Consider the following 25,707-nt stretch of genomic DNA (forward strand, 5'->3'; position numbering starts at 1 on the left):
TCCATCAGTTTGCACATAATGCAGGTTAGAGCTATTGGTCGATAGTTATCTGGTAACATGTGATCGCAGCCAGGCTTAGGTATTGGAATTATTATAGCTTTACTCATAGCGACTGGAAAGACATTCTGTGACCAAATGAAATGAAATATTTCAGTGAGGAATGCTAGGCCTTCAAGGGGGGGGGGGGGGTGGGGGGAGTTCATTCAAGGAGTCATGTATATCATCAGGACCTCAGCTTATACTTCGACAGCTACTAAGTTCAACTAGTACTTCAGTAATACTGATATTATCGTAGCATTGGTCAGCACTAAGATGGATGTGTGACTGTAAATCAGGACAATCTTCACTAGAGGATAAAAATTCTTGTTCATAGTTGGAATCACTTGAAATTTTTGCAAAGTTTTCTGCTAATGTATTTGTAATATCGTGATGTGTAGTTGTAACTGATCCAGTCGTTTTATTGAGAGCTATGACACGTGTTTTTTTAGTCCTTATTTTTCGTAGATGTTCCCAAATTGTGTTTTGTGGAGTATGATGAGAAAGAGATGATAGATACGTCAGACAAGATGCTCTTTTACTCTCTTTTATGACTTTTCGGGCTGTTGCACGACTTTTTTGGAGCACTAATTTGTTTTGTAAAGTGGGATGGCGTTTATACTCGTAGAATGCTTGGTTTTTCTTTTTAATAGCATCTTTATAGGAATCATTCCACCAAGGAACCGATTTTCTGTAAGTTGTATTGTTGGTCCTTGGAGCCGAATTTTCTGCGGCTTTGAGTACGATATAGTCAATGTTGTCATTTTTGAAATGGATTTCTTTGTATTCTTGCCGATTGGCATGTTTAGTATTCCAGTTAAAATCTCCTGAGAGGCGGAATGGTTTAGGAAGTTGATTTATCAGGTCTACTAGTTCATTTTAAATCCATATTCTGGCTGCTGGGCAAATACACATTACAGATGCATAGGGAAAATGTTAGAAAGACTGTAACTGCTACTGCTTCCAAATTGGTTTTCAGTGGTATTTCTCTTTGAGGAACATTGTCACATATATAAGTTGCAACCCCTCCACTTGCATGAATGTGATTGTTACGGTTTTTGTGATGTGCTGTGAAACGTCTCATATTAACTACGTAGTTATCTCCAAAATTAGTTTCTTGTAAAGCAAATTATTTCGGGTTGGTGTTCATTAATACATTGTCGCAGTTATTCGTATTGAGGGTAATATCCGTTAATATTCCACTGCAGTATCCAAGAATTCACGATGGCTTTTAACCCTTTCCTACAGAGTGGTTTCATTTAAAACCACCTTCATATGGTTTTCCGCTGCCTACACAGAGGTTTCATTTGAAACCACGCTTGTAATGCTTGGTTGGCGGTGCCATCTTGTCTCTAAAATAGAAAACACTTGAACAGAGGTTCAGATACTATCAAAAATAATTGACTGCAGTGAGATGTAATTCCATGTGGTGTAAGTTACCGTTTGCGTCGTATTTTAATTGATATTGAACCTGTATGTGGTAAGTTATGAGATATATGTATAATATGAAATTACCGACATGCCCAATGTGATGTATATAGCAATAAGATTAAAATTAGCATAGAGTCGTATGTGGTTTCATACGAAACCACTGTGGAGTAAAAGCGCTTGTGATACGTAACCTCTCTTTGTAGTTCATCGCGATGTTTTCTCGGCGACTGGACGAGGAGGCTATTTCCCATATTCTTGATGAAATTCCATCTGATAAGGAGTCTGACAGTGAAAAATGAAGAGATATGATCCAACAGAGACTAGTGCAGACATAGTATTTGCGGAAAACAGTGGAAGTGAATCGGAGGGAAAAGGATGGCACAATTATACAAACACCTTGTCCTAAAGTGGTGAAGGAGTATAATGCTATTATAACGTGAGCTGCGTGGACAAAGCAGATATGATGAATAGCTTCTACTGCACGGACAGGAAGTCAAGAAAGTGGTGGCACAGATTGTTTTGTTAGTTTGTTGATGTATGTGTTGGCAATGCCTACATTCTTAATTGCCTTATCAGTGGGAACAAAGAGATTCCTCGAAAGGACTTCCGCAGGTCTTGTAGGAAGCAGTCCTAGAGTACAACCGAGATCATCGAGTGAGCCGAGGATGAAGTAGTTCAGAGCTGTTGTACCCCTTGAAAGGAGGACTGAACCAAAGCATTTACCAGGCGCTGTGTATATTGCAGCACAAAATCAGATCCCCACAGAAGCAGGTGGATGTGCAGTATGTGCTCAGTGGGGCTTTGTCTGCCGACCGAAACTGCTTTTTGTTATACCATGGGCAAAATTAGACATTTAACTCAACAGTGGTTCCAAATGAAACCACTCCGTATCTGGACAAAAAATTTGCTAGTGAAATATTTCTTGATATATTTTACTTAATATTGTTTGTATAAGGTCAGGTATTAACGTAAAGTAATAAAATAATATAATTTTGAATTCTGTGTCTGAAAAGGTTATGAGATGTATTTACTAGATTTGATCCTTATCAGTTACTAGCTGTAGTACCCGGCGTTGCCCGGATAGTTTCTGAATATTTCCCTTTAAGATTTGCAATACCAGTTAGTTATGTGTGAAGTGAATTTTTATAGAATTCCTTTTTGACTTGCAGATTGATATGTTACGATCTATAATGTAGTTTTAGAATTATTTAGATGTGTTTGATTTCAAGTTTTAGATTATTTAATTTTCGAGTAAAACTTCGTCCTTATGGGAGCTCGAATCGACTGGGAAGTATTTGATCCTGTCAAAAATTAATAAGTGATAATTATATATATTTAGCCGTCGCACTATAGATACGATGTACAGGATTTCAACTGTCAATGAGATTGTCCCCCTCTCGCCCTCCATCCCTAAGAGAGAAAAAAAAATCTGGATTGTCACCATTCATCTCAGTGACCCCGAAAACTGTAGATTTGACACGGTTTTCGATTATCTTTATATCTCACTCACCCCCACCCCAAAGGGGGCTGAACATGAACTTTAAAAAATTCGGAGTGTCTTTATTCATTTCAGCGACCACGAAAACTATGGATTCGATACTATTCTAGATTATTTTTATACCACCCCCTCGCCCCCTGCCCATAAGGGTGCTAGGGGGTGTCTTACACCCACGCGGATTATCTCCTGATACTAAATTACATGTGTACCAAGTTTGGTGAAATTGCGCCAGTGGTTTAGGAGATGTCACTTACATACATTCATTTTTATATATAGTAAGAAGAAGATAATATTTTATATATAGTTTTCGATTATTTTTATATCACACTCCTTTCGCCGCCCCCCTCCCCCCACTTGGACCTGTAAAAAATCCGGAGTATTACTATTCACCTCAGAGGCCCTGAAATCTATGGATTCGAAACTGTTTTTAATTATTTCTATATCTCGTCCCCCATTCGCACCCCACCTAAAAGGGGGCTGAACTTGGACTTTAAAAAATTCTGGAGTATTACTTTTCAACTCAGCGACCCCGAAAACTATGAATTCGAAACTGTTCTCGATTATTTTTATAACTAACCCCCCTGTCCCCCTCCCTTAAGGGCGCTAGGGATGGCTTACCCCCCACAGTGCTCGTCACCCGATAGTAAGTAATACGTGTACCAAGTTTGGTTGAAATTGCTCCAGTGGTTTAGGAGGAGATGTGTCATTTACATATACACACATACATCCATTTTTTTATGTATAGTAAGATAAGATTTTTATACTTCACCCCCTTTTCATCCCCGCCCAAAGGAGTCCTATGAGTGCTTTACACAACAGTATATTTTTTCCAGATATTAAGTCTTGTGTGAACCAATTTTGGTTGGCAGCTATGCCCAAACGTACATGCATAATCTCGCTGCTCTAGAATCCTGGAGCTGACGTTGCCATGGTTACAGCAGTTCATTTCTTTTATCCGATTCCTAGAGCTGTGGTAGTGTGGTGCCAATATCTCCGTAACGGTTGGTTTTACGGCCTTAAAACATGGTTTTTGGGCTTATCGAATTTTGTTCTTTGCGTCAAGAGGATTAAATTGAGCTTTGTCTCGTCCTTATACGACAAATTGCCTATATTAGCCTATTATTTTTATCTCCCCTCCCCCTGCCCCCCATCTCGAATTGTTTTGAAAATAAAATGCAGCCCATGTTACTCACTGGCAATGTAGCTTTCTATAGGTGAAGAAATTTTCAAAATCGGTTCAGTAGAGTCTATTCGTTACAAACAAACACATTTTTCCTCTTTATAATATTAGTATAGATATAGATTGGGATTGTCTGATCTGGGGCAGATCTATTGCTTTCTCCGTTTATGGCAGTGAGTAATTTCTTTACAATTCTTGTACTCTCGTTTTCAATTTTTTTGTTTTGATAGTATACTTTATGCAAGTTCTCGATGAGATCTTCAGCATGGGAAGTATAAGATAATGCAATAGGTAAGATATTTGGTGCTGATGTTCCTTTAGTATTTTCAAATAAACTTTTGAGTTGTATGAAATTGAGAATAACATTTGAGGGATTAGCTTCTATTACTTCGTTAACAGGAAGAAATTGTTCTTCAAGACTAAAGAGATTTAATACCATTAGTTTCTTCTTAGACTGTTTAATGTCTTGGGTTTTATGTGATCCTAGAACAGGAAATTCATCATCCGTTTTATCATCTCCCGAGATAGAAGAAATATCTAAGGAGGAATTATCAGCCTTGGAAGTGTTATTTGAAGAGCTTGAAGGCAAGGGTCGTTTTATTCCTTGAGGTTTAGTTATGAGTGGTTCTTTATTTGCTTCATATATTGGAACTGAAGTGTTCAAGGATACGTCCAGTCGAGGGGTGTTTCTGGAGAAAGATGATGTGATATTAGAATGTTCAATAATTTGCTGAGGGTCAGTAGTTGGCTGAGGAGTCATAGTTGCGTTTGCTGGGTTGGAGGCGTCCTCCTTGGAGTAGACTGAACGTTGATTACGTGACTAGTTCTTCTAGAGTCTCAGGTAGTGAGGGGCATACTCGGGCTAGGTGGCCTTTTTTGCAAATGAGACAGGTGGGAACGTCTGAGGAAGTGTAGGTCCAATTCGTTCAAAACATACAGAATTTGCAGTGCATTCGGTAGTTTATTGAAATCGTCAGGTTTAACATATAGTTGTCCGCGGAAGCTAAGAATGTGTGTGAATCCCGGAATATTACTTCCATTCTTTAGGCTTAGATGTAGATACCCAGTTGTTGCAAGTGTTCTTCATTGACTGTGTTGGGTAAAATAGGACATGCGTTGGATATCTCTGTCTTGTCTGCGACAAGTAACGGTCTAAGAGTGAGATCAATATTATTGATTCTGATTACAGAGTGATTGAGTGACAATTCCTGAACAATTTTTTTCGATAGGAATATGCAAATTCTTGAGTTTGAAATACGGGATATATAACGCATGTGAGTTGGATCTGTTATTTTTCCTACAGCAAGGACGTAGTCTTTTATAGGGATTCCGCCGTGAGCATCAATAATGATAGCCTGTTCTTTTTTGGTGTTAACTGCATCAGAAGCATAACTTATCTGAGACTGCTTAGGTGCATTATAGGTATAACTGTCGGTAAAGTTTTGTACGGACTGATTTCCTTGGTAAGAAGCCATTTCTGAGTGTGGAAGACTTGGAAGCCTCTCTGAGTTACGTTGTTCAACTGTTGGTTATTGATGTCCTAACGGTTTTCTACACGTAGAACAGAAAATAATAAAGTTCACTCTAAGTAAATAAAATTATGTCGAATCCAGTCCTGGAAGTTTACACTGAATCGTAATACATTTAGTCCAGTATTTGTGTTGAAAAAAGGACTTGAAGTGTGTTTAGATAAAAGCAAGCACACATCAATAACACGTCTGTATTCATTCACTGCCACCTCGATTCCCCCCCCCCCCCATTCTCTTTTGCGGAACGCACTGTAAGTGGAGTAACGTACCTGGACATGTTGGAACAATGGGTTTTTTCTCAACTTACCGAAGATTCACAATACTTCATTTTCCAACAGGATGGAGCTCCGCCGCATTGATACCTTGATGTCCGAAGACTGTAAATCAATCCCTTCCGCGGCGATGGATAGGTCGCATACGAAACGAAGACCTGTTCTACACTTCTGGCCATCGAGATCACCAGATCTTACTACATGTGACTTCCTGTAGGGCTTTGTTAAGGACACAGTTTACGTCCCACCTCTACCAACAACTCTGGCCGACCTGCGGAACCGTATCACTGCTGTGGTGCACTAAATAACACGAGACATGCTTTCTCCGTGTGGAACGAGTTGGCTACCGCTTAGATGTTTGCCGTGCAGCTCAGGGCACACACACTGAACATTTATAGCCTTTGGTCAAAAATATTCTGAACCTTTCACTGTTCATTTGTATGTAGATTGTACATGTCCAATGTATATTTCGTGGAATACAAATTAAATTGGGTCCACCTTTTTGAATAACCCTGCTGTGAGGCTTGTCACAGGACACAAATAGTTCTTAGGACCGTGGCCTTGTCTGGAGTGGAAATGGGAAACTACGGAAAACCATCGTCAGGGCCACCGACAGTGGGGTTCGAACCTACCATTTCCTGATTAGAAGCTCGCAGCTACATGATAAACCGCATGGCCAACTCGCTCGGTCAAATATTTATTGTTCTTGGTAGACAAGAAGAGGCTGTGCACGGGTTTCCAAGTCTTGTGAGTGGTACAAAGGTAACTTGAGTTAATTAACTGTGCAGCCTGCCGGTTTATCTACACTGATGTGAAGGTGGAAGTGGAGAGGGTGGTGATGCTTGTTGTTTAAAGGGGCGTAACATCTAGGTCATCATCGGACCAAGGGGAGATGCCAAACTAGCAGTTTTGCCCGTAGGATCGATCAGAAGGCAAAGCCGTGTGTAGGGTCCCTAAGAGTTTCACGGCAATGGGTTTTGAAATAGTTTGGCATTCTGTCAGTGGGTTCTGCAAAAAGACCCTGATATGGGGAGGGATCTGTTTACCTATGAAGCAACTTTAGAAATCAGGAACGTAAATCAAATTAATATAAATTTCTGAGCGTCGGAAAGGTCGCCGTGACGTCGTCAGGCGGTGCGTCAACATAAGTAATGATAACTCAAAATTCCCCTTATTTCATGGATGGTACTCTGAATGGCTAAACGTGCAGTGTGATTTATCGTACCATCGTACCCATATTGTTAGACAACCTAACGCTGAACTAGTCAAATGCCGTGAGAACTATGTGAAAATGGCTGTTCAAAATACGATTGAGGTAAGAAATACACAATATCGGCTGTTCCCAAATCTATGGGTGAAAGGAGGCAGTCGTAACATAACTTTGCCTTACACTGCGGGCTTGTCAGCCATAATCCAATTAAACTCCTAACTTTCCAGAAAGCTAGACCTAGTCGTGTTCGTAAATTTCGAGCATGCTCTCCTTGCCGAACGTCGTTAGATTTCTTTCTCTAGGTTAAAAAAAGTGTAGTAGTGCAGCAGCATATACAAACTACATTGAAAGACAACAAACCTTATTGCCATTTCGACTGCCGCAATAGGTCCAGAAGCATTGATCAGTGCACTCAATTTCTATGTATGTCAGTCTTGTGGTTTTCGGCCACGAGACCGGCAGATTTACACGAAATTCAAAAGACAAGTTTGTGACTTTTAGTTTCTAAACTCCGTCATATATTGACCGGGACCTGAACCACGGCAGCTGGAAGCTAGAAGTTTTTAATAATAATGTAACAGATCTACTCGCTGCGTATCGCACTCGCGTGATGGGAGACTGACTCTTTGAGATGCGGACATTTTTGACTGTATTTTCGCGGTTTCCTAGACATCGTGAATGACTGGTACTAAAAAGAAGACGGATGATATTTTTAATTCAGTTTTTATTACTAACGGCATTAGGTCTCGGAACCTTGCGGCCAGCATTTACAGTGTGAGCGTACATTTATGGTACATACATTTCGTGGTTGAATATATATATAATTGGATGTTGGTATATTTGACGTTAATAGACTCAAGAACTACTGGACCGATTTCGCTGAAATTTTCACAACTTGTTCTTATTACATCTGAAAGGGATTATGAAGTGGTTTAAACGAAATCGGTAAGGTAGTTTTATTATTATAAGTAATTTTATGTATATTAAATTGCAAAGCCGCACCTAGATTGGATCGACTTGATGGACAGATTGTCGCTAGGCGACAGCAGCTTACGCTATATCATGATAGTCTGCTAAATGAAATGGCGTATGGTTTTTAGTGCCGGGAGTGCCCGAGGACATGTTCGGCTCGCCACGTGCAGTTCTTGTATCTTATACATTAACCGTCTTACTAATAAACGGTGTATAACTTTTATACAAGGTTTATACACCGTTTACGCGAAATTCGTTACTAATAAACCGTGTATAAGCCTCCTGTGTATACATCTGTTATAGTTATTCACTGAATTGCTTATACAGTCCAGGACCCTAGTATAAGCGTTGTATAGCAGCGTGTAGCGGAAAAAAAGAAACGAGCGAGCAGTTTATTTTCGTGGTATTTATTGTCGACAGTAATATAATCGTTGTAAAATATTCGACTTATCCATTTAACATTGAACACACGTTGAAAGAATGACGATAACGTTGATGATCTTCACGATATTTTAAACATAGAAGACATACGGTACCGTACACCATTCAGAGGTTATGGAAGCTAGACATCTTCGTAAAGTAAAACACTTTAAAGAGACGGAATGACAATGAATAACTATAAAAGAAATGATGGTTGGGCGTATTTTTGTGTAAAAATATGTTACAGCTTAATAGACCTTTGATATTGCGAGTTTATTATACACTATCTGCCCCTACAAAGATCTTTCTTAATTGAGTACCTACCGTATACAAGGGGACATATTCCTCGAGATAAAAAGTGGCATAACTTGAAAACCATACGTAATATGATTTCCATACTTTGTAGTTGAATACGTAGAAATGTGATGTATAAATGCCTAATAGAAACTTTTTTGATCTAACCTTTCGTTTAGCTACAAAACAGGTTTTCCTTTCTCCTGAAAAGTAAGGATTTTGGAATGTGTACCCTTTTCAACTCGCCGATTCAATTGCAGTTGCTTACGTTTTCCGAACTACCCCAGTTAGGACCTTTTGATCTTTTCTTAAGCTTTTCCATTTCTTTTTTAGCGTCCATTACACAAGCAAGCTGAAGAAATGTTGATATCAATATAAGTCAATTTCCAGCTGTCTCACGGAATGACAAGGAATAACTATAAAAGAAATTATGGTTGGGCGTATGTTTGTGTAATAAGGTGTTACTGCTTAATAGACTTTAAATTGCGAGTTTATTATACATTATCTGCCTCTACAAAGATCTTAGATCTTTCTCAAATTTGAGTATAAAAAGGGACATATTCCTTGACATAAAAAATGGTATAACTTGAAAACCGTACGTAATATGATTTCCATACTTTGTAGTTGAATACGTAGAAATGTGATGTATAAATGCCTAATAGAAACTTTTTTGATCTAACCTTTCGTTTAGCTACAAAACAGGTTTTCCTTTCTCCTGAAAAGGAAGGATTTTGGAATGTGTACCCTTTTCAACCCGCCGATTGAATTACAATTGCTTACGTTTTCCGTACTATCCCAGTTAAGAGCTATTGATCTTTTCTTAAGCCATTCCATTTCTTTTTTTGGCGATCATTACACAAGCAAGCTGAAGAAATGTTGATATCAATATAAGCGAATTTCCAGCTGTCTCACTTAGTGCTGCCACTGCCTTTTCGATATGCCGTGCTACTGTGCGACTTTCCGGAAAGTTTTGCTCGTAGATAACCAGCAGAAGCGATCATAAAGGCGGCGAACGTGCGAAATACGTCAGTGAACTACAGGAAGAGATTCCTACTCCTTGGAACGAGTGTATACGTGCTGTTTAGTAATACAATGCGTATACCTCGTTTATTAGTAAGAAAAATGTAAAACGCTTATACAGGGTTTATTCACTGTATAACTAAACAAGAGTTAAACAACGGTATAAGGACTTTTTATTAGTAAGACCCTAATACTACAGTCGGATAAATATTGGCAAATTACAGCGCATTATTGTGGCCTTAGGTTTGATAACAGGATGGCATTTGAAGTTGACAGTGAGGTATTTAACTTCAGCAATGGTCTGTTGTTGGGAGTACTTCTTCCATGACAGAATGATGTAGTTCAAGTCGGCTATTTCTCCAGGGTCTTCTGGGCAGTGAGGGTTGTTTAAAACCTTGATCCTTTGTAGATGACTCGGGAGAGCATCCATGGCCTAGATGCATTCTTACCGAGCTCGATAGCTGCAGTCGCTTAAGTGCGGCCAGTATCCAGTATTCGGGAGATAGTAGGTTCGAACCCCACTATCGCCAGACCTTAAAATGGTTTTCCGTGGTTTCCCATTTTCACACCAGGCAAATGCTGGGGCTGTACCTTAATTAAGGCCACGGCTGCTTCCTTCCCACTCCTAGCCCTTCCCTGTCCCATCGTCTCCATAAGACCTATCTATGTCGGTGCGACGTAAAGCAACTAGCAAAAAGAAAAAAAAAAAAGAAAAAATGCGTTCTTATTAAAGATGAAAGGTGTCTGAGAGTTGGTTTCAATTTCGTGAACCAGATTTGCGATGGTGTGGTTGGCTGAAGTTTAGCATAGTGCTTTCCTCTCGCAAGTTGACATTTTCCAGTACTCAGACCAGTCCCTGTAGACCTGTTGTTCGATTGTGGACAGGGCATCAGAATATGGTGACTGAAGGCGGAGTTCACAAGTTGTGGCTTCTTTCGCTAGCTGGTCTACGATCTCGTTCATCGTTATACCAGCATGGCCTTTAATCCACAGATGTACTTTCTGAGGTGCTTTCTGGGCGGTATCAAGTTCAAAATGTCTAATACAAAGGGCACTAGGAAAGTTTTGCAATGCGCAAAAACGGTTGGCTAGGCACCACTTGTTATGGTGAGGGATGAAAACCGGTCTAGAAGACAGCAAGGCGCGACCTTCACACCAGTTGTTACCAAGCAGTGGGATTGAAAGCAAGTAAAGATGTCAGTGTGGTCTAAAGGTGAATATCGCGCAATTATCCGCTGCAATTTTGCTCGTGGATTAACTGTTGACCAGTGCCTGGAGGAAATGACTCCTGTGCTGGGGAAAGACTGCCCACATCGGACAACAATTTTCCGCTGGTACAAAGAGTTCCAGAGGGGAAATTTTGAGGTTGAAGACCATCCTCGTTCTGGGCGACCGTTGTATCAGTGACCGAGGAAAACATTGAAGCTGTGAGGAAAATGTTGCGGCAAGAGAAGCGGTTGACATATCGGCACTTGGCACTTGCATCACAATGCTCCAGCACATCGTGCTAATGTAATTGGATTTTTTTTTGCCAGATCAGGGTTGACTGTGCTTGATCACCCTCCATACAGTTCTGATCTTGCCCCATGTGACTTCGCACTCTTCCCAGAAGTGAAGATGAAGCTTGAAAGGGCGGCGTTTTGCATCCGACGAGGAGCTTCTGGTAGCATGGAATCAAGAGTGTGAAAATGTAACCGAAGAAGAGTGGCAGAGTTGGTTCAGTGACTGGTTTCGACGTATGGAGTAGTGTAGTGGAAATTATTTTGAAAAATTCTAAAGCTTTCACTCACATTGCAAAACTTTCCTAGTGCCCTTCGTATATACTGATGTGTAGACAGGTCCCAAACATTCATTCCAAATGAATAACACATTTCAGGCGAGATAGTTTAGGAATTGCAACTGTCAAGTGACCAAACGTTACCGATTCGTCATCGGTTTCCCACTTTATACTATACTGAAGATGTTAAAAGTCTGTGAGATAGAATTCATGAAATATATTTTATATTGTTGGTTGTAAATACCTTTCGAGGAATGGATAACATTTTGTATAACTCGCTTTGTCATTTTATCTCAAAAAGAGATAAGAAACCGTACGACTCTGTGCTGCGTGATCAGTGTTAGCCTTACGGAGGGTCAAGTTACAGTCACTCGAAGTCTTACAAGGTTTTTGTTCTGATGCGGGGGTTTATCTTTGTAGAACTTCGGTAACATAAGATACTTATATATGCGGTTCATGTGAGAAAATGTATTTGTCAGTGACGTGAGTTGAATGTTCTGAAAAATGTAAATATATCTGTATAAGTATACATTTATTTTCGTGAAAGCTTAAAAACAATATTTAGCAAACTTGCAGCATCAAAATGTGATGAAATTTTGACTGTTCGATGTGGGTTCTTTCCCTTCCTATTTGTATGGTCAGCCAAGTAGAGAGAACATACGATAGTTTTAAGACGAAGTACAACCGCCATCTCTTTAACTCTAATAATAAGAAGAGAAAGGAAAAAATCCGGCTGCTCGAAGGATGAAGGTAGCTTACTTGCTAAAGAAAGGGAAGGACCACAAAGGACGTGAACATTCTACTCCTGTTATGTTACTATGGAATCTCAGTGACCTCAGACTTGAAATATGAGTGAGGTAGTTTCTCGTTGCTTTCCTCGCTGGGCCGCACGATACCATTAAATATCACACTAACAAGCCCGCTGAAATACATACACCAACTGACCCTATGAGGAACACTTTTCACCAACGTTCATAATAGAGACTGTATGAGGAATGGCATTTCTAGTATAGCTCATACCTCCTCCATATATATTGTCAAACTGACAAAGGAAGTAATCGAGTTACTACACTCGGATCATAATGAAACTTCACAAAAGGGCAGCGAAGATGACTTGTTTTGCTTTCGTGAAATCCGTATCGGCCCAAAATAAATTTTAGTGCCAGTATTGTAATATGAATCGCGTGAAAAGCAGGCGCGACGAGGCGCACGCGATGATAGAAGTGGAGCAGGAAGTGAATACAAAGCATGGACGAAGTTTGGTCTGCGCTGTCTTTCGAAGGCGCACAAACTTCGTACTGTAGGCCTATATATCAGTCGGTGCCATACATCTTGTACATAAACGGAACGGCAAGTAACTTCGCGCGTGCATTTAGCAATTCGTACACGTGTATTACAAGGTTTGACTCCATAATAACACCACTTCTTACAGTCGATGGTTTGTATTCTCTTCCTGCTCCGCTTTGTTAATCGTTTTCACCTACATTTCACATGCTTCATATTATAATACAACACTGGCAATTCAGCAGTTTAGCAGCAGTTCAGTACGCTTTAGGAGTATTTGGCTTCGATAGCAGCCAGGGTTGTCCGGCGATTTAGGTGAGATTTTTCTTGATTTGCGTGGTGAAAACTCGACTCCCTATTAAGCCAGACGGGATTAGTATAAATCCCGGTTACCCCGAAGTAGACAATATCTGTATAAATAATATCACATAATTTGGTCTCCATTTTAATTCTGTTAGAATTGTGCAGGTAAGGCCTACGGCGGGCCTCCCAGAGGGTAACCCCGGCATTCACCTTTGTGAGGAAAATGAAAAGCTACGGAAAACTATTCTCAGGATGGCTGACGGTAGGATCAGCCCATCACCTCCCGAATGCAAAGAAAGCTGTATAGACGAAGCCACTCTTCGGTAACTGTATGAAACCGATGCGGTGCTCGCAATACTGCCAAGTTCTGCTGTAGTGTGTAGGCTATTATACTCCAGTCCACAGTAAGTAGTGAGTGATATCGGTTCTCTGCCAATTATGACATGAGTATGGTAGTGTTAGCGACATTTCACTGTTGGCAGTTATGGTGTATGTTTCAGTTTAATAAAGCATTTTTACCAATGGATTCGTCGTCAGATAGTTAATATACCGAAATGTTGGTGACGAAAACAAAGCAGAAATTGAAAACTAAGTTTAATAGTGAATTCTGTCTAAGAAAGGGGAAATACGATTATAATTCTCACTTTCTTCAGTTTTTCTTATGGAGGCGGAAACGACATTCATACCGTACAAACACTGCAACACACAAGGCTTGTATTCATGTCTGCTTCAGAAACCTAGACGAAAGTAAACTCATAGTTTACCTCTCATGGAACTATAGAGCAAGAAAAAGTAATTGCTGCCGTATCATCGTTTGTGTTTCATTCAGTTAAATATAGTCACATATGTTTTTGTGGATTGTTGCAACAATTTACCGTCGAAGTTATTTCCGGGTTATAAAATGTGAGAAATATTCACGTGGTCGCTGAGAGGCACCAAACATGATTATCGGGAGCTCAGTACTTGGCCTATCCTCGAAAGAGCTTGTAGTCAAGCAATTGAACGACTGTTTACTATTTACTATTCCCTTGCTTTGGATACATCAAGCACATGACATACTTTAATATACTTCCACTAGAAGATGTATGCACAAAACTTCTATTTTAAAGCAGTGACAGTGAAACATCTGATTCAGTTGCAGCAGAAATCAAAATTGAACTAAAAATGCTTCTTTGCCATGAAGAATAACTGCAGCGTCTGTGCTGCTCTGTGAATTTCGGAAAGAATAAAAGTGTACGTCGACCTCCGGAAAGAACATCTGAACTTGAATGAAGCGGCCTGTAAATATCACCTCTTGAACAACGCCACAAGTACTCGCAATATCTGTGGAGGCCGTCGTAATTAAGATGCACAATGATTTCCATCATTCTACAAAAAATAATGCAATTTAGGAGGTTTTATAGAGTCAATAGTGAATGAGTACTGGAAAACTTCACAAACCAAACAAATCGTACGTCCTCTCTCAGGAGCACACTCCAGAAATATAAACTTTTTCGAAGATTAGTTGTCTTCGGCATGTCGTAATGGGCATTGGTGGGTATTTGACATCCTTAAATGGAGAACTGCAATCACATGAAGCGCTTTTTACAGATCTATTTGTCATTATAAAACCCTTCAAAACCTCACTGAAATCAAGAGAGGAAGAGAGCAGTTACACAGTTCTTTGGCATCTTAATTTATCTCAAAGTCACTGATCGATGATGATTAGGGGTGGTGAATTTTTGCTAATACGATAAAATGCAAAATGCTCATATAGGCTTCCGCTCTTGTTTTCATTTTGAAAAAGCGACAAAATGCGAAAATTATAGGCTACGAAAATGCTATATGAATGTGAAATCCAAGATTTTTAAAAATACAATAAAATCTTTCTTTCTTTCTTTCTTTCTTTCTTTCTTTCTTTCTTTCTTTCTTTCTTTCTTTCTTTCTTTCTTTCTTTCAAAACTTCAATTGACGAGTTTGTACACCCTTGTGGAATGTTTATTACAGCAGTTGGAGGTGTTAATTTAAAAGAAATGTCACAAGTAAACCATTTTGTGTCCAGATTGAAAATCCTTAGATTCAAGAAAACTGAAAAATGCTCATTAATTTTTTCGGGGTAAGTTATCCAAATCTCCTAGCAGTAATATTTCCTTACCCCATGTTGACACATTGGAATTAATGGTTTCAATCTGTGTAATATGCTGACAGTTCATTAGATGCTTCAAAAGATGTTTTTAATCTCTGGATGAAAATTTGTTAAACAGCAGTTCGCCATCCCTCCGAAATATCTTTAATGGTGAATGTCATCATTTTGAAGTACAGTATCAGGCAAAAATTGTGACTCAGGTTGTCTCAATCAGAATAAGTAAATTAATTACCCAATTGGGGGCTTTTCCTATCCTTTTGCATGGGATGAGTTGTTAACTTTATGCCCTGCTGAAAAGGTGTGCTGATCTTCATGCACTGTGCTGAAAAGGTGTGCCGGAGGATGGTTACCCATAGCTATGTTGCAATTCATGGTCATTTTTTCAAGTGTAATTGTAAAATACGAAATTAAAAACATGTTTATGGAATGTATGCTTAAGTGCAACAAAAAGTCTTATAGTAGAAAATGTGACAAATTGTTTTTTTCCAAGAGGTTGGCTTTTAATCCTGTTACTACTGTCTGAATATTGCCTACAGATTTGAAATATTTAAGTGAAAGTAAAACAAAGGTCCCATATTTTTGGGATGTTAAGATGGAGAGTTTTGTTAAGGAAAATTAATATTTTTATTCCTAACTGGTACAATTATGCATAAAAATGAAGGTGTAGACTGCCTGCAAATGCTGTTGGCAGTTCAGCTCAAATACCCAGAGTTTCTGCAAGTAGCTCTACAATGTATTTGGGCTCCTTCCAACAGCGTAGGTGCTGAAAACTATTTCAGCAAATACAATTTAACTGTAAGTGACAGGAGAACACGAATGACAGAACAAAATATTGAGATACATTCTATGATTTCACTCAACAGTGTTGCTGATTCATGAACTTGCATGACTTCAGTTTTTTGTGTATTTTCACTTTATCATTCTAGTTTCTCATCAGTATGTGTTATGCTTTAGGCTGTATCAATTGTTCTATTTTTCTCTGTGTTACATTAACCTATATTAATTTAATTTAAAATAAATGCACAATCTACTGATTTTATCTCACTATTAACCTTTTACAAACGTGATTTTAATTTCACATTATTGTTGTTTCAAAATATATTACCGTAGAATGGGGTGAATAGGAATGATTTTTTGAGATATTTTCATATGCCATCTCACTGATATAATTATATTAAGCATTTTATACTGGAAGAGTTGCTACTGCTTTTGATCTTCATAATGAAGTACTTTTATAACAATTCTGCAGCACAGTTTCAAATCTATTTACATAAATATCAGCATTCCTATTCACCCCACTATCGGGGTGAATAGGAACGTAAATGTATACCTGTGCAAAATTCTATTCTACCTCTATAATAGGTGAAAAGGAACAACATACACGTGCCATAAGGTATGCTTAAGGAACAAAGATTGTTTAATGACTAATAGGTGTAGAAAATAAAAAATAACTAGCACTTATTTACAAACACTAAGATACAAATTTGAAGATGAGCAAAACTTTTTGAACGACTGATAAGGAAAGTCTTCCAGTGTTAACATTACCATAAGTTGAAGTCAACAGAATGGAATTTTAACAGCCCTCTTCTTTTCGCTGTGGGGGGATCCACAAGACCAATTATAGCTCCCAAATTCAGCATGCAAATGTCATCCATGTCAGGCCATTTGAACAGCTTGCCATTATCAATTTCGTTGGGAGGTGTTTAGTGACCTTTACATTTACTTCATCTGCAGAAACAATGTCAACAACACTTCCAATAAACAAAGTCCGTTTGGAGGATGTTTGTTTAGCTGTCACTTGAAGTGAAAAATCTGCAACAACCCAATCACCAGACTGAATGTCTTGTTTCCTGTAAACACCAGCGAGCTTTTCTCCATTTACGCAAACTTCATCAACATATCTGGTTCGTTTGTCATACCTGGATGGTTCCCTTCTGTTGGTATCAGTAATTAATGGTCTCTTGCATGCCTTTCTTTCACTCCTTTTGGCACTGCACGTATCAATATCTTCTCCACTGCTTACAGGAGTGCCATCATCCTTAGAATGAATGTCTGTTCCCTTCATACTCTTACCCGGGACAACATTAAGTTTTCACCGTCGAATAGGTGTTTTTGGCTGGTCGTTGTAGTGCAGTTCATGAAGAACGGACAGGATTGAATCATCAGCTACCTGACAGTCGGCATGGGTGTTATCATTGCCAGAGCTCGCAGTGTGGTCTGGCTCTTTAACTGCCAACTGCCAGCATTAGTGCTTGGAAGGCGTTCTAGCACTTTTTCACGATTCAGAGGAATAATGCCACATTTCTCAAAGCCAGATTGAATATTCTTCTCCTAGTTTTCCTTTATAACACCCATGAGTTTGTATAGAAGATGAGGAAATACTGCCTTTGGGGCACAAGTTGCTGAGCGCCCTTCCTTTTTCTTCCATTCTAGAAGAGTTTTCTGCCAGGATACCTTCAGTGGGTGGAAGAAGGCAACGTCAAGTGGCTGTGTGAGATGAGTAGAATTTTTTGGAAGGAAAACAAAATCTCATATTTCTCACACATCCTAATAATAATATAAATTAATATTCCCCATTAAACAGGTTGTTAAAGAAAATAACAACATATTTAATTAAAGCACACAATTGTTCCCATTCACCCCATAAGTTATAAAATTTGGAATTTCCTGATAATACACACAGGAAATAGTTAATAAGCAAATTTCAGAGAAAAAACAAATATGGGTTGTTATCTAGATACATGATATTGTATAATGAATACTAAATCAATTACCTAATATCAAAAATTTTAAAGTACCAGAAGAAGATTTTCCACAAAGAAAAACGAGTGATAATTCCGCAGGAACAAATTTAGCAGACAAATCTAAGATCAATATAGGAATTATCGGGAAAACAAGTGAATGTTAACAGCAACATAAGTGCAGCCAAAAATTGAAAAGATAAAAATTGTAATTGTTATATTTACACTTTGATGCGTAAAAATAAAAAATAGAAGAAAATCATTCCTATTCACCCCTGCATTCCTATTGACCCCGTTCTACGGTACTCGTTTAGCAGTATCATAGTTGTTGTTATTATTATAGTTCTTCTCCAAATGCTAAAAATGCTAAATTGCAAATGTACAAACACTACAAAATGCTAAATATTCAAATCAAAATGCTAAATTTCTGATTTCAAAGTGGCTAAAAATCACTGCCCCTAATGCTCATGTCAAAACATTCAAACGAGAAGCAGCTCCTTACTTGCAGAATTGTGCAAGCTACCTTGACAAACGTTTTAAATAAAGGAAAAAAGGACAAAACTTTCAAACCATTTTAATTAACACAGTGTTAGTTTTCAGAATTCATAGCAGTGACACCTCGATACAAACTTTGTCCTCACAAAGACTTTGTGTTCGAAGAGTGCATTAAACTTTTCAGTGACAAAGGGAATTTTTTAAAGCTTAAGTTGGTTGAGTGGGTCAGATTTTTTTATTGCGATGCTAAGTGAGGTGGTTTGATTCGTGTTTTCTAGTGCGCTTGTCTTCTGAGCCCAACTTGGAAGGTGCGATCTTGACTCAGTCCGGTGGTATCTGAAAGGGCTCAAATACGTCAGCCACGTGTCGGTAGATTTACTAGCATGTAAAAGAACTCCTAGGGAACAAAATTCCGGCACCTCTCCATCTCCTAAAACCGTAAAAGTAGTTAGTGGGACATTGAACTAATAACATAATACATTCTGTGGCAGTATCATTTGCTTTCAATTGAATTAAATAAAGGTCCATTTATATAGGTACATGGGATACACACATATGATTAAACTACTCTACCAGTATTCAGGAGATAGCGGGTTTGAACCCCACTGTGACAGCCCTGAAGGTGGTTTTCCGTGGTTTCCCATTTTCACACCAGGCAAATGCTGGGGCTGTACCTTCAGTCAGGCCGCTTCCTTCGCAGTCCTAGCCCTTTCCTCTCCCATTGTCGCCATAAGACCTATCTGTGTCGGTGCGACGTAAAGCAATAGCAAAAAAAAACTACTCTGCAAGTAATGTTTCAAAGAGTGACTCCATCCTCACCTGCAGTCAATTTTTATTCCTGTTTCGCTGTAGAACAAAAATTGTGAATATCCCCGTTCCTTCCACACCAGAAAGGCTCAGTATTATTTAAATGCTGATTTTCTCCCATAACAAATATTCACTATCAAGTGTTGTTTCTATCTCGACCAAGCATAGTGGAGAAAAGTAAACTGTTCCCTGTCCTAGACTATTATAGGCACATTTTTAAACGGGCATCTGAAATAAGTACAGACGCCTCTTGCAGCAGCCTTTGAACTGGGAACAGGCACTGCTTGAAGGGAACTCTTCTGCCTGAAGCTGTTAGTTCCCTTTAGTGCGTCAGGTTATTTTCTGCTGCCCAACACTTCGGCATTGAGACACTAGCTGTACGATCTGCTCCATTACCATGGAGGGTTAACCAGCCAGTTAAATATTGTCATATGCAACACGTATATAGACAGCAACAAAACTAGATAAGTCGGTTCAGGTGGCAGAGTTTTACAAACTCCAATACAGTCAGTACTCTCCCCCTAACTCCTCCCTGCTACTCACAGCAATTTACACTAATAGAAATCCATTTCTAGTGAAACTAGAAGTCTAAAACCTACGTGGCATTACATTTGATGTTCAGAAATGTTGTCCCTTAGCTGTCAAACACGCCTGACACCTTGCAAATTGGATTGCAGACACTCGGCGAATCTCAGCCCGTGTAATGTTCAAAATAATGTGTGTAATGTTCTCTTGTAGTTTTCTTCGCGTGAAGGTTGTTCACGTACACTTTTCCCTTCAACATCCTCCACAGGTAATAATCACAGGGATTTAAATCAGGAGATCCAGGGAGATAATTAACCACACGATCTTCGAAAACTTCCCGTATTACCTCCCTAGACTGATTAGCAATGTGTGCTGTTGCATTATCTTGCATAAAGTAACCATTACTCCCTTCTTCTTCCATCAGTTCTTGAAAGAATGGTCTGAGAATGAGGTCTCTGTGTCGATCAGCATTTATTGTTTCACGGAAAAATATAGGCCCTATAATTCTGCAAGCACTTACTGCGCACCCAAACTCCTATCTTTACATCATGAAGTGGACATACATGCAGCTGGTGGGGATTTTCTGCACACTAGTAGCGATTGTTTTGACTGTTCACATAGCCACTTAAGTGTAGCCATGCTTCATTACTGCAAAATAAATGTTCTGGCTCAACATACCCATCGTGAACTGACTGAAGCAACCAGTTACAATGCCAAACCCTAGCAAAACTGTCAGGTCCTCTTAAATATTATGCAGGGATGGGTTTGTATGGTTTTGCTTTTAACAGTTTTGTTGCTTTGTGGACAGAAGATAATGACACATTAGCTTGTACAGCGAGACGCGACAGGTAGTTTGTTGGAGTTCTTTCCAAGAGAGCTATTTCGTCAAGCTTTTCCTCTGTTAAAACCGTTCGTCTCATGCGTGAGTTCTTGTTAAGAATGGACGCTGTGGTGCAGAACTTCTTTAGTAATTTACGTACTGTACTCCTATGGGGAGGGAGGATGCCAGAAAATTTGCGAGTGAATCAAAAGCGGCACTCTGTACAAGAAGAATGCTTCGTATAGTGCAACACAATGAATGCACGCTGTTCTACTGTATACATCACTCGTTAAACACTCAATACTTTAATATTCCTACAGAAACAACGCTATTTTAAAGCACACATTGAACATGCTACCAATATCACAGATGTTAAAACTAAACTATTGCTGTGAAGCAAAGGTTATCGCTGCTGTACTGCATTAGATCGTCTTAGTCAGTCATAAAGCAATATATCGCTCGGCAAATGAGTCACGCGGCCGCGCTATCGCCTTCCGTGCATGTTCCCTTGACACACGGAGCGAGCCAAAGAAAAGACCCTGTATATCATGATCTGAATGGCAGAAGACGAAGTTCCAAAGAAAGCATTTACTAAGAAACCAACGGGGAAAAGAAGGAATGAGGAAGGTCTTTAAAGAGGTGGATTACTGCAGTGGAAGAGAGTATAGTGAAGAGAGGAGGAAAAGTAGAAAGAATATTGGATGCAAGAAAAAAGTGGAGAGACTGACAACAATGGAGGTCCTTGATTCAAATCCCAGCCCAGGAGAGAATTGGAACAGAAGAAGAACAGAAAGAATAAAAACAAGATAATTTATTGTAATGGTATACGCTAACAATATTGCATTATGTAGAACATTTCAAATACACTAGTTCTGCAGATTGTGCAGTCGAGGTAGATTATTACTGGCTAAGAAAGCCACATTGACACTCAAGTTATAGTAAGAGTTGATGGTAAAATGAGTCAGTGGTACAAAGTAGTTATGGTAGTCAAGCAGTGAAGAGAAATAAAAAGTGAAAGGATATTTTTTTAAAATGCATATTTCTTATTGAATGTTGAGATTAGCACACAACTTTCTAAATTCTCATTCCAAATTATATATTTGGAAATGCATACAAATTGAAAATACAGCACAGTAGTTAAAGCTATATACTAGCAAATTGGAGGCATACACTTTTTCTGAGGTATATGTAATCATGACTTTTATTGCCTGTTTGTGTTGGTTAGTATCAAGTGTGTAATTAATCTGCATAATAATCTGTTATGATCATTTTCATGCTTCATATCTATTAGGATTGGTGGGACAGTCATCTTGAATATTAATGGAGTATGAAGGGAGAAACATTTAGAAAATGTATATTTATCAGTCAGGGACATGTATGCATTTATTTCACAGGTTTCTTGTCAAAGAGGCATTTATTTCATAGGTTCTTCTTTTCTTTTTTACATTGAACCAACACAGATTGGTCTTATGGTGACAGTGGGTTAGGAGTGGGAAGGAAGTTGCCATGGCCTTAATTATGGTACAGCCCTAACATTTGCCTGTTATGAAAATGGGTACCAAGGTTCCTTCTAAAATGGGGAATAGTAGATGCACATGCCTAAAGTTGGACTGGTTGACAGTTACAAAGGATTCCAGATGAGAGTAAAGGAGTGTGTTGACAATTCAGCGATACATTTATTAGTCTCGTAACTCATAGACATACATTTGATGAATGACAACATGGAATTGAAGAGAGTGGTATAATGTGTACAATAGTATGAATTTGAGCCAGCATACAAATCATTGTTCAACAACAGTATAATGCAATATATGAAAGCATGCACTTTCTTTGAAAATATTTCCTACCTTCTTCTGTTCTTCGTTAGGTGTTTAATTGTTGAATGTGTAGTGTATCATTGGTTTCAGTGTGTTGGTTATTAGTGCATTTTATAAAGTTTGTTTTTCCTCCCATGCATGTCATTGTCCTAATTAATTTGTAACCTAATTAATTTATTAATCCTCTCATATAAATCTGTTTTTTCTCATTCATGTTCAATTTTGCTAATGATTAAGCAGTATTACCTCTCCTTGTGAGTAATTGTATTGCTCATGCATGTATTTGTTGCCATTGTCAATGTAGGGATATACAGTTTTACATTGTTTCAGGTTCAACAGTACAAGGATTCTGTGAAGGAGAAGGCTGAGGAACTCATTTTGAAGGGATTTCCTAAGAAAATTGATGAACTGAATGAACTATTGCAGACGTCACAGTTTCGCAAACAAGACCTTAATGATGTCCATCAGAAACTTAACATCCCAGTTCCAGATCCTATTGATCTTTCCAAAGACATGGACATTGAGCTATCATCAAGGAAGTGTAGGTGTGATATTGGGGGCACTAGAGTGATGGTTCTTCCTGGTGGTATGGTGCCTTGCAACAAACAGCTCTGTGAACTTGTGCACGTTGTAAAGCCTCACATTCGGCAGTTGATCGAAGACACCAATCTGCTAAAAATGTGGATTACTTTCATGATTCCAAAAATTGAGGATGGTAATAATTTTGGTGTATCCATCCAAGAAGATACACTAGCCGAGATCCAATCAGTTGAATCAGAAGCTGCTTCTTTTTATGACCAGATTTCACGGTACTTTTTATCGCGGGCAAAGATGGTATCAAAGGTAGCTAAGTATCCTCATGTTGAGGATTACAGGCGTGCTATGAAGGAACTAGATGAAAAGGAATATTTGAGTCTGTGGCTGGTGATGTCTGAAGTGCGTAATCGCTACTGCACTATTTATGATATTGTTATCAAGAATCTTGAAAAGATTAAGAAACCCCGAAACTCCAATGCTGACTCATTGTACTAAAATGCCATCTTTGGTTATTGTGGATTTTTAGAGCAAGGTGTAGGAAAAGTTTTCCAATTTGCGTTGCTCCAAAATTCAGTTTTAAAAAAGACCTGTTTTGAAAGTTGTTCAGTAAGTTCTAGAATTTTGTAAATTCAATCAGATGTACTGCCTTGCCATTAAATGAATCAAGAGTATGATTCTAGAGCTGTATCAAGTGATTGATTCCCTTTCTCTTGTCTTGTATATTGTAATTTCCCCATGATGGTGAAGTGTGTTCGGAACTGATAAGCAGAGGATGGGGAGGTGAAATTATTTATTTTGATACCAGGAAAAGTATAAAGGTTTTATACTAAAATGAGTAAATATCTAAGCAGCTGTAGTTATCTATTCAGTGTCCTGATGGTTTGCACCAACTTGTGCTAACCATTCGTACAAATAATGGCCTGCTCTGTGAAATAAGTGTGCAGTCTTGTATTTGAGAATATTTGGAGCTTTAATCAGAATTTTTTTCATTCATATTTATTTAAAAGCAGTTTTATATAACTTAAGACTGTATCTGGGTGCATTGACCCTTGGTAAGTTTTTTCAAGAAGAAAGTTAACAATATTTCCCATAAGTTTACGTATGTTTTCTGCTACCATTTGAATATTACTATATATAGGAAGTTCCTCTGGTAGTGGATGCTGTTAACTTGCGATTTTGATTTGGTTCTGAACCACAGAGATAGTAAACTTTGTTATCCTCTTGCTTAATGATATATGACTGAAAATATTTAGGCATAGAAGGCTATGGATTGCACTTCATTCGATGTTAGATCTGAACTGGAATTATACCTTGCGAATAATATTTATAGATTATTGTTTTGCACCTCTCATAATAGTTTACTGTGGTGATATTTTTCTTGAGACTAGTACATATTTTGATTTCCATGATGCAGGTGGTGGGAGGCTTTGTGATTGGTATTATTTATATCTGAAGTGAATCTATAAATGTAATCTTGAATATTTTTTTTTTGTACAGTCACATTACCATAGAAGAATTTGTTTATTGCTCAAGCAATCTGTAGCATTCACTGCCTATATTGAAGGAAGGTTTCTGATTTTTTGATATGGTTACCCTTGAAAGTAAAGTTAATCTTTTTAGAGTGGTTCTACACATTCCATTTGAAGCAAGTGTTGAATAAGTATTGGCTGTGTAAGAAGTGTTTGCAGATTCAAATATTGTTAAGGATGCAAACTGAAATGTAAATGTCTAATAAATAAATATTTGCTTGCAGTTTTGGCCAAATTTCATGTAGGACATGTTGGCATGTTATCCCTTGGAATATAAGTATTTGATATCACTGAATATACATGATTTTACCTCAAAATAAAAGGAGAGTTCAAGAAGGGAACTTACAATGTGGTTATACTTTAAATTTGTATTGTGTGATATTATCAGTAGTATTCTTATGTATATTTCAGTAAATGACGTGTTTTTATGCTGATTTATATATATATAAGAACATACAGTTATTTCATGCTCTTTATTTGACTCTGGCACTTTGATTTTTTAAAATTATTGCTGCACCTAAAGGTTTGTTGATCTGTATTTGTCGATATTTATTCTTTCTGTTCATATTTTCTTTTTTGTTTCATGTCTTTCGTGTAAGAAATACATTCTCTCTCAAAAATGGAAGAACTTAAAAACAAAGGCATTTGTAACATACCTCCTTGCATGCACTCTCTCTTTTATTTCATTACGATTGTTCTCTTTCTTGATTATATAAACTTTTAACATCACTGTGAAACAATGTTTCATGTTTCTCACATATTTTTTGTACGAAGTAGAACACACACTCCTTATCATTTTATATCCACCTGGTAATTTCATGTTATTTATCATTCTGGTTTGAAAATTTGATTTATACCTAGTATATCCTGATTCACACACACCATGGAGATATATTTGTTATGAAAGAATTGTGTTCATTAGTCCCAAGCAAAAAGTTAAATGACAGTGAAATGCAATCGTCCTAATCCAAGCTTTATGAATAATTACCTCAAATCTGGTTTCTGTGTCTCTCAGTACAACGCTTATTATTCCATGTTTGGAGGAACTGCCATTCATTAGACATGTGAAGTATTTTCTGGCGTAC

The 25,707-nt window shown here is 38.3% G+C and overlaps 1 protein-coding gene across 2 annotated transcripts in view; it reads left to right on the top strand.

The window, feature by feature from the left end:
- The window catches only part of REG (proteasome regulator gamma), an 89,767-nt gene extending 64,922 nt beyond the window's left edge, over positions 1-24,845 (top strand). The window contains exon 2 of one of the 2 annotated variants that reach the window (XM_067137563.2): positions 22,887-24,845. In XM_067137563.2, coding sequence (XP_066993664.1) covers positions 22,887-23,588 — 702 coding nt within the window. In that variant the 3' untranslated portion in view covers positions 23,589-24,845. The remainder of the gene's footprint in view (positions 1-22,886) is intronic. The other variant, XM_067137564.2, reaches the window with a different exon arrangement.
- The last annotated feature ends 862 nt before the right edge of the window (positions 24,846-25,707 follow it).

This window comes from Anabrus simplex, chromosome 1 (assembly GCF_040414725.1).
Source record: "Anabrus simplex isolate iqAnaSimp1 chromosome 1, ASM4041472v1, whole genome shotgun sequence".
Lineage (NCBI taxonomy): Eukaryota > Metazoa > Arthropoda > Insecta > Orthoptera > Tettigoniidae > Anabrus > Anabrus simplex.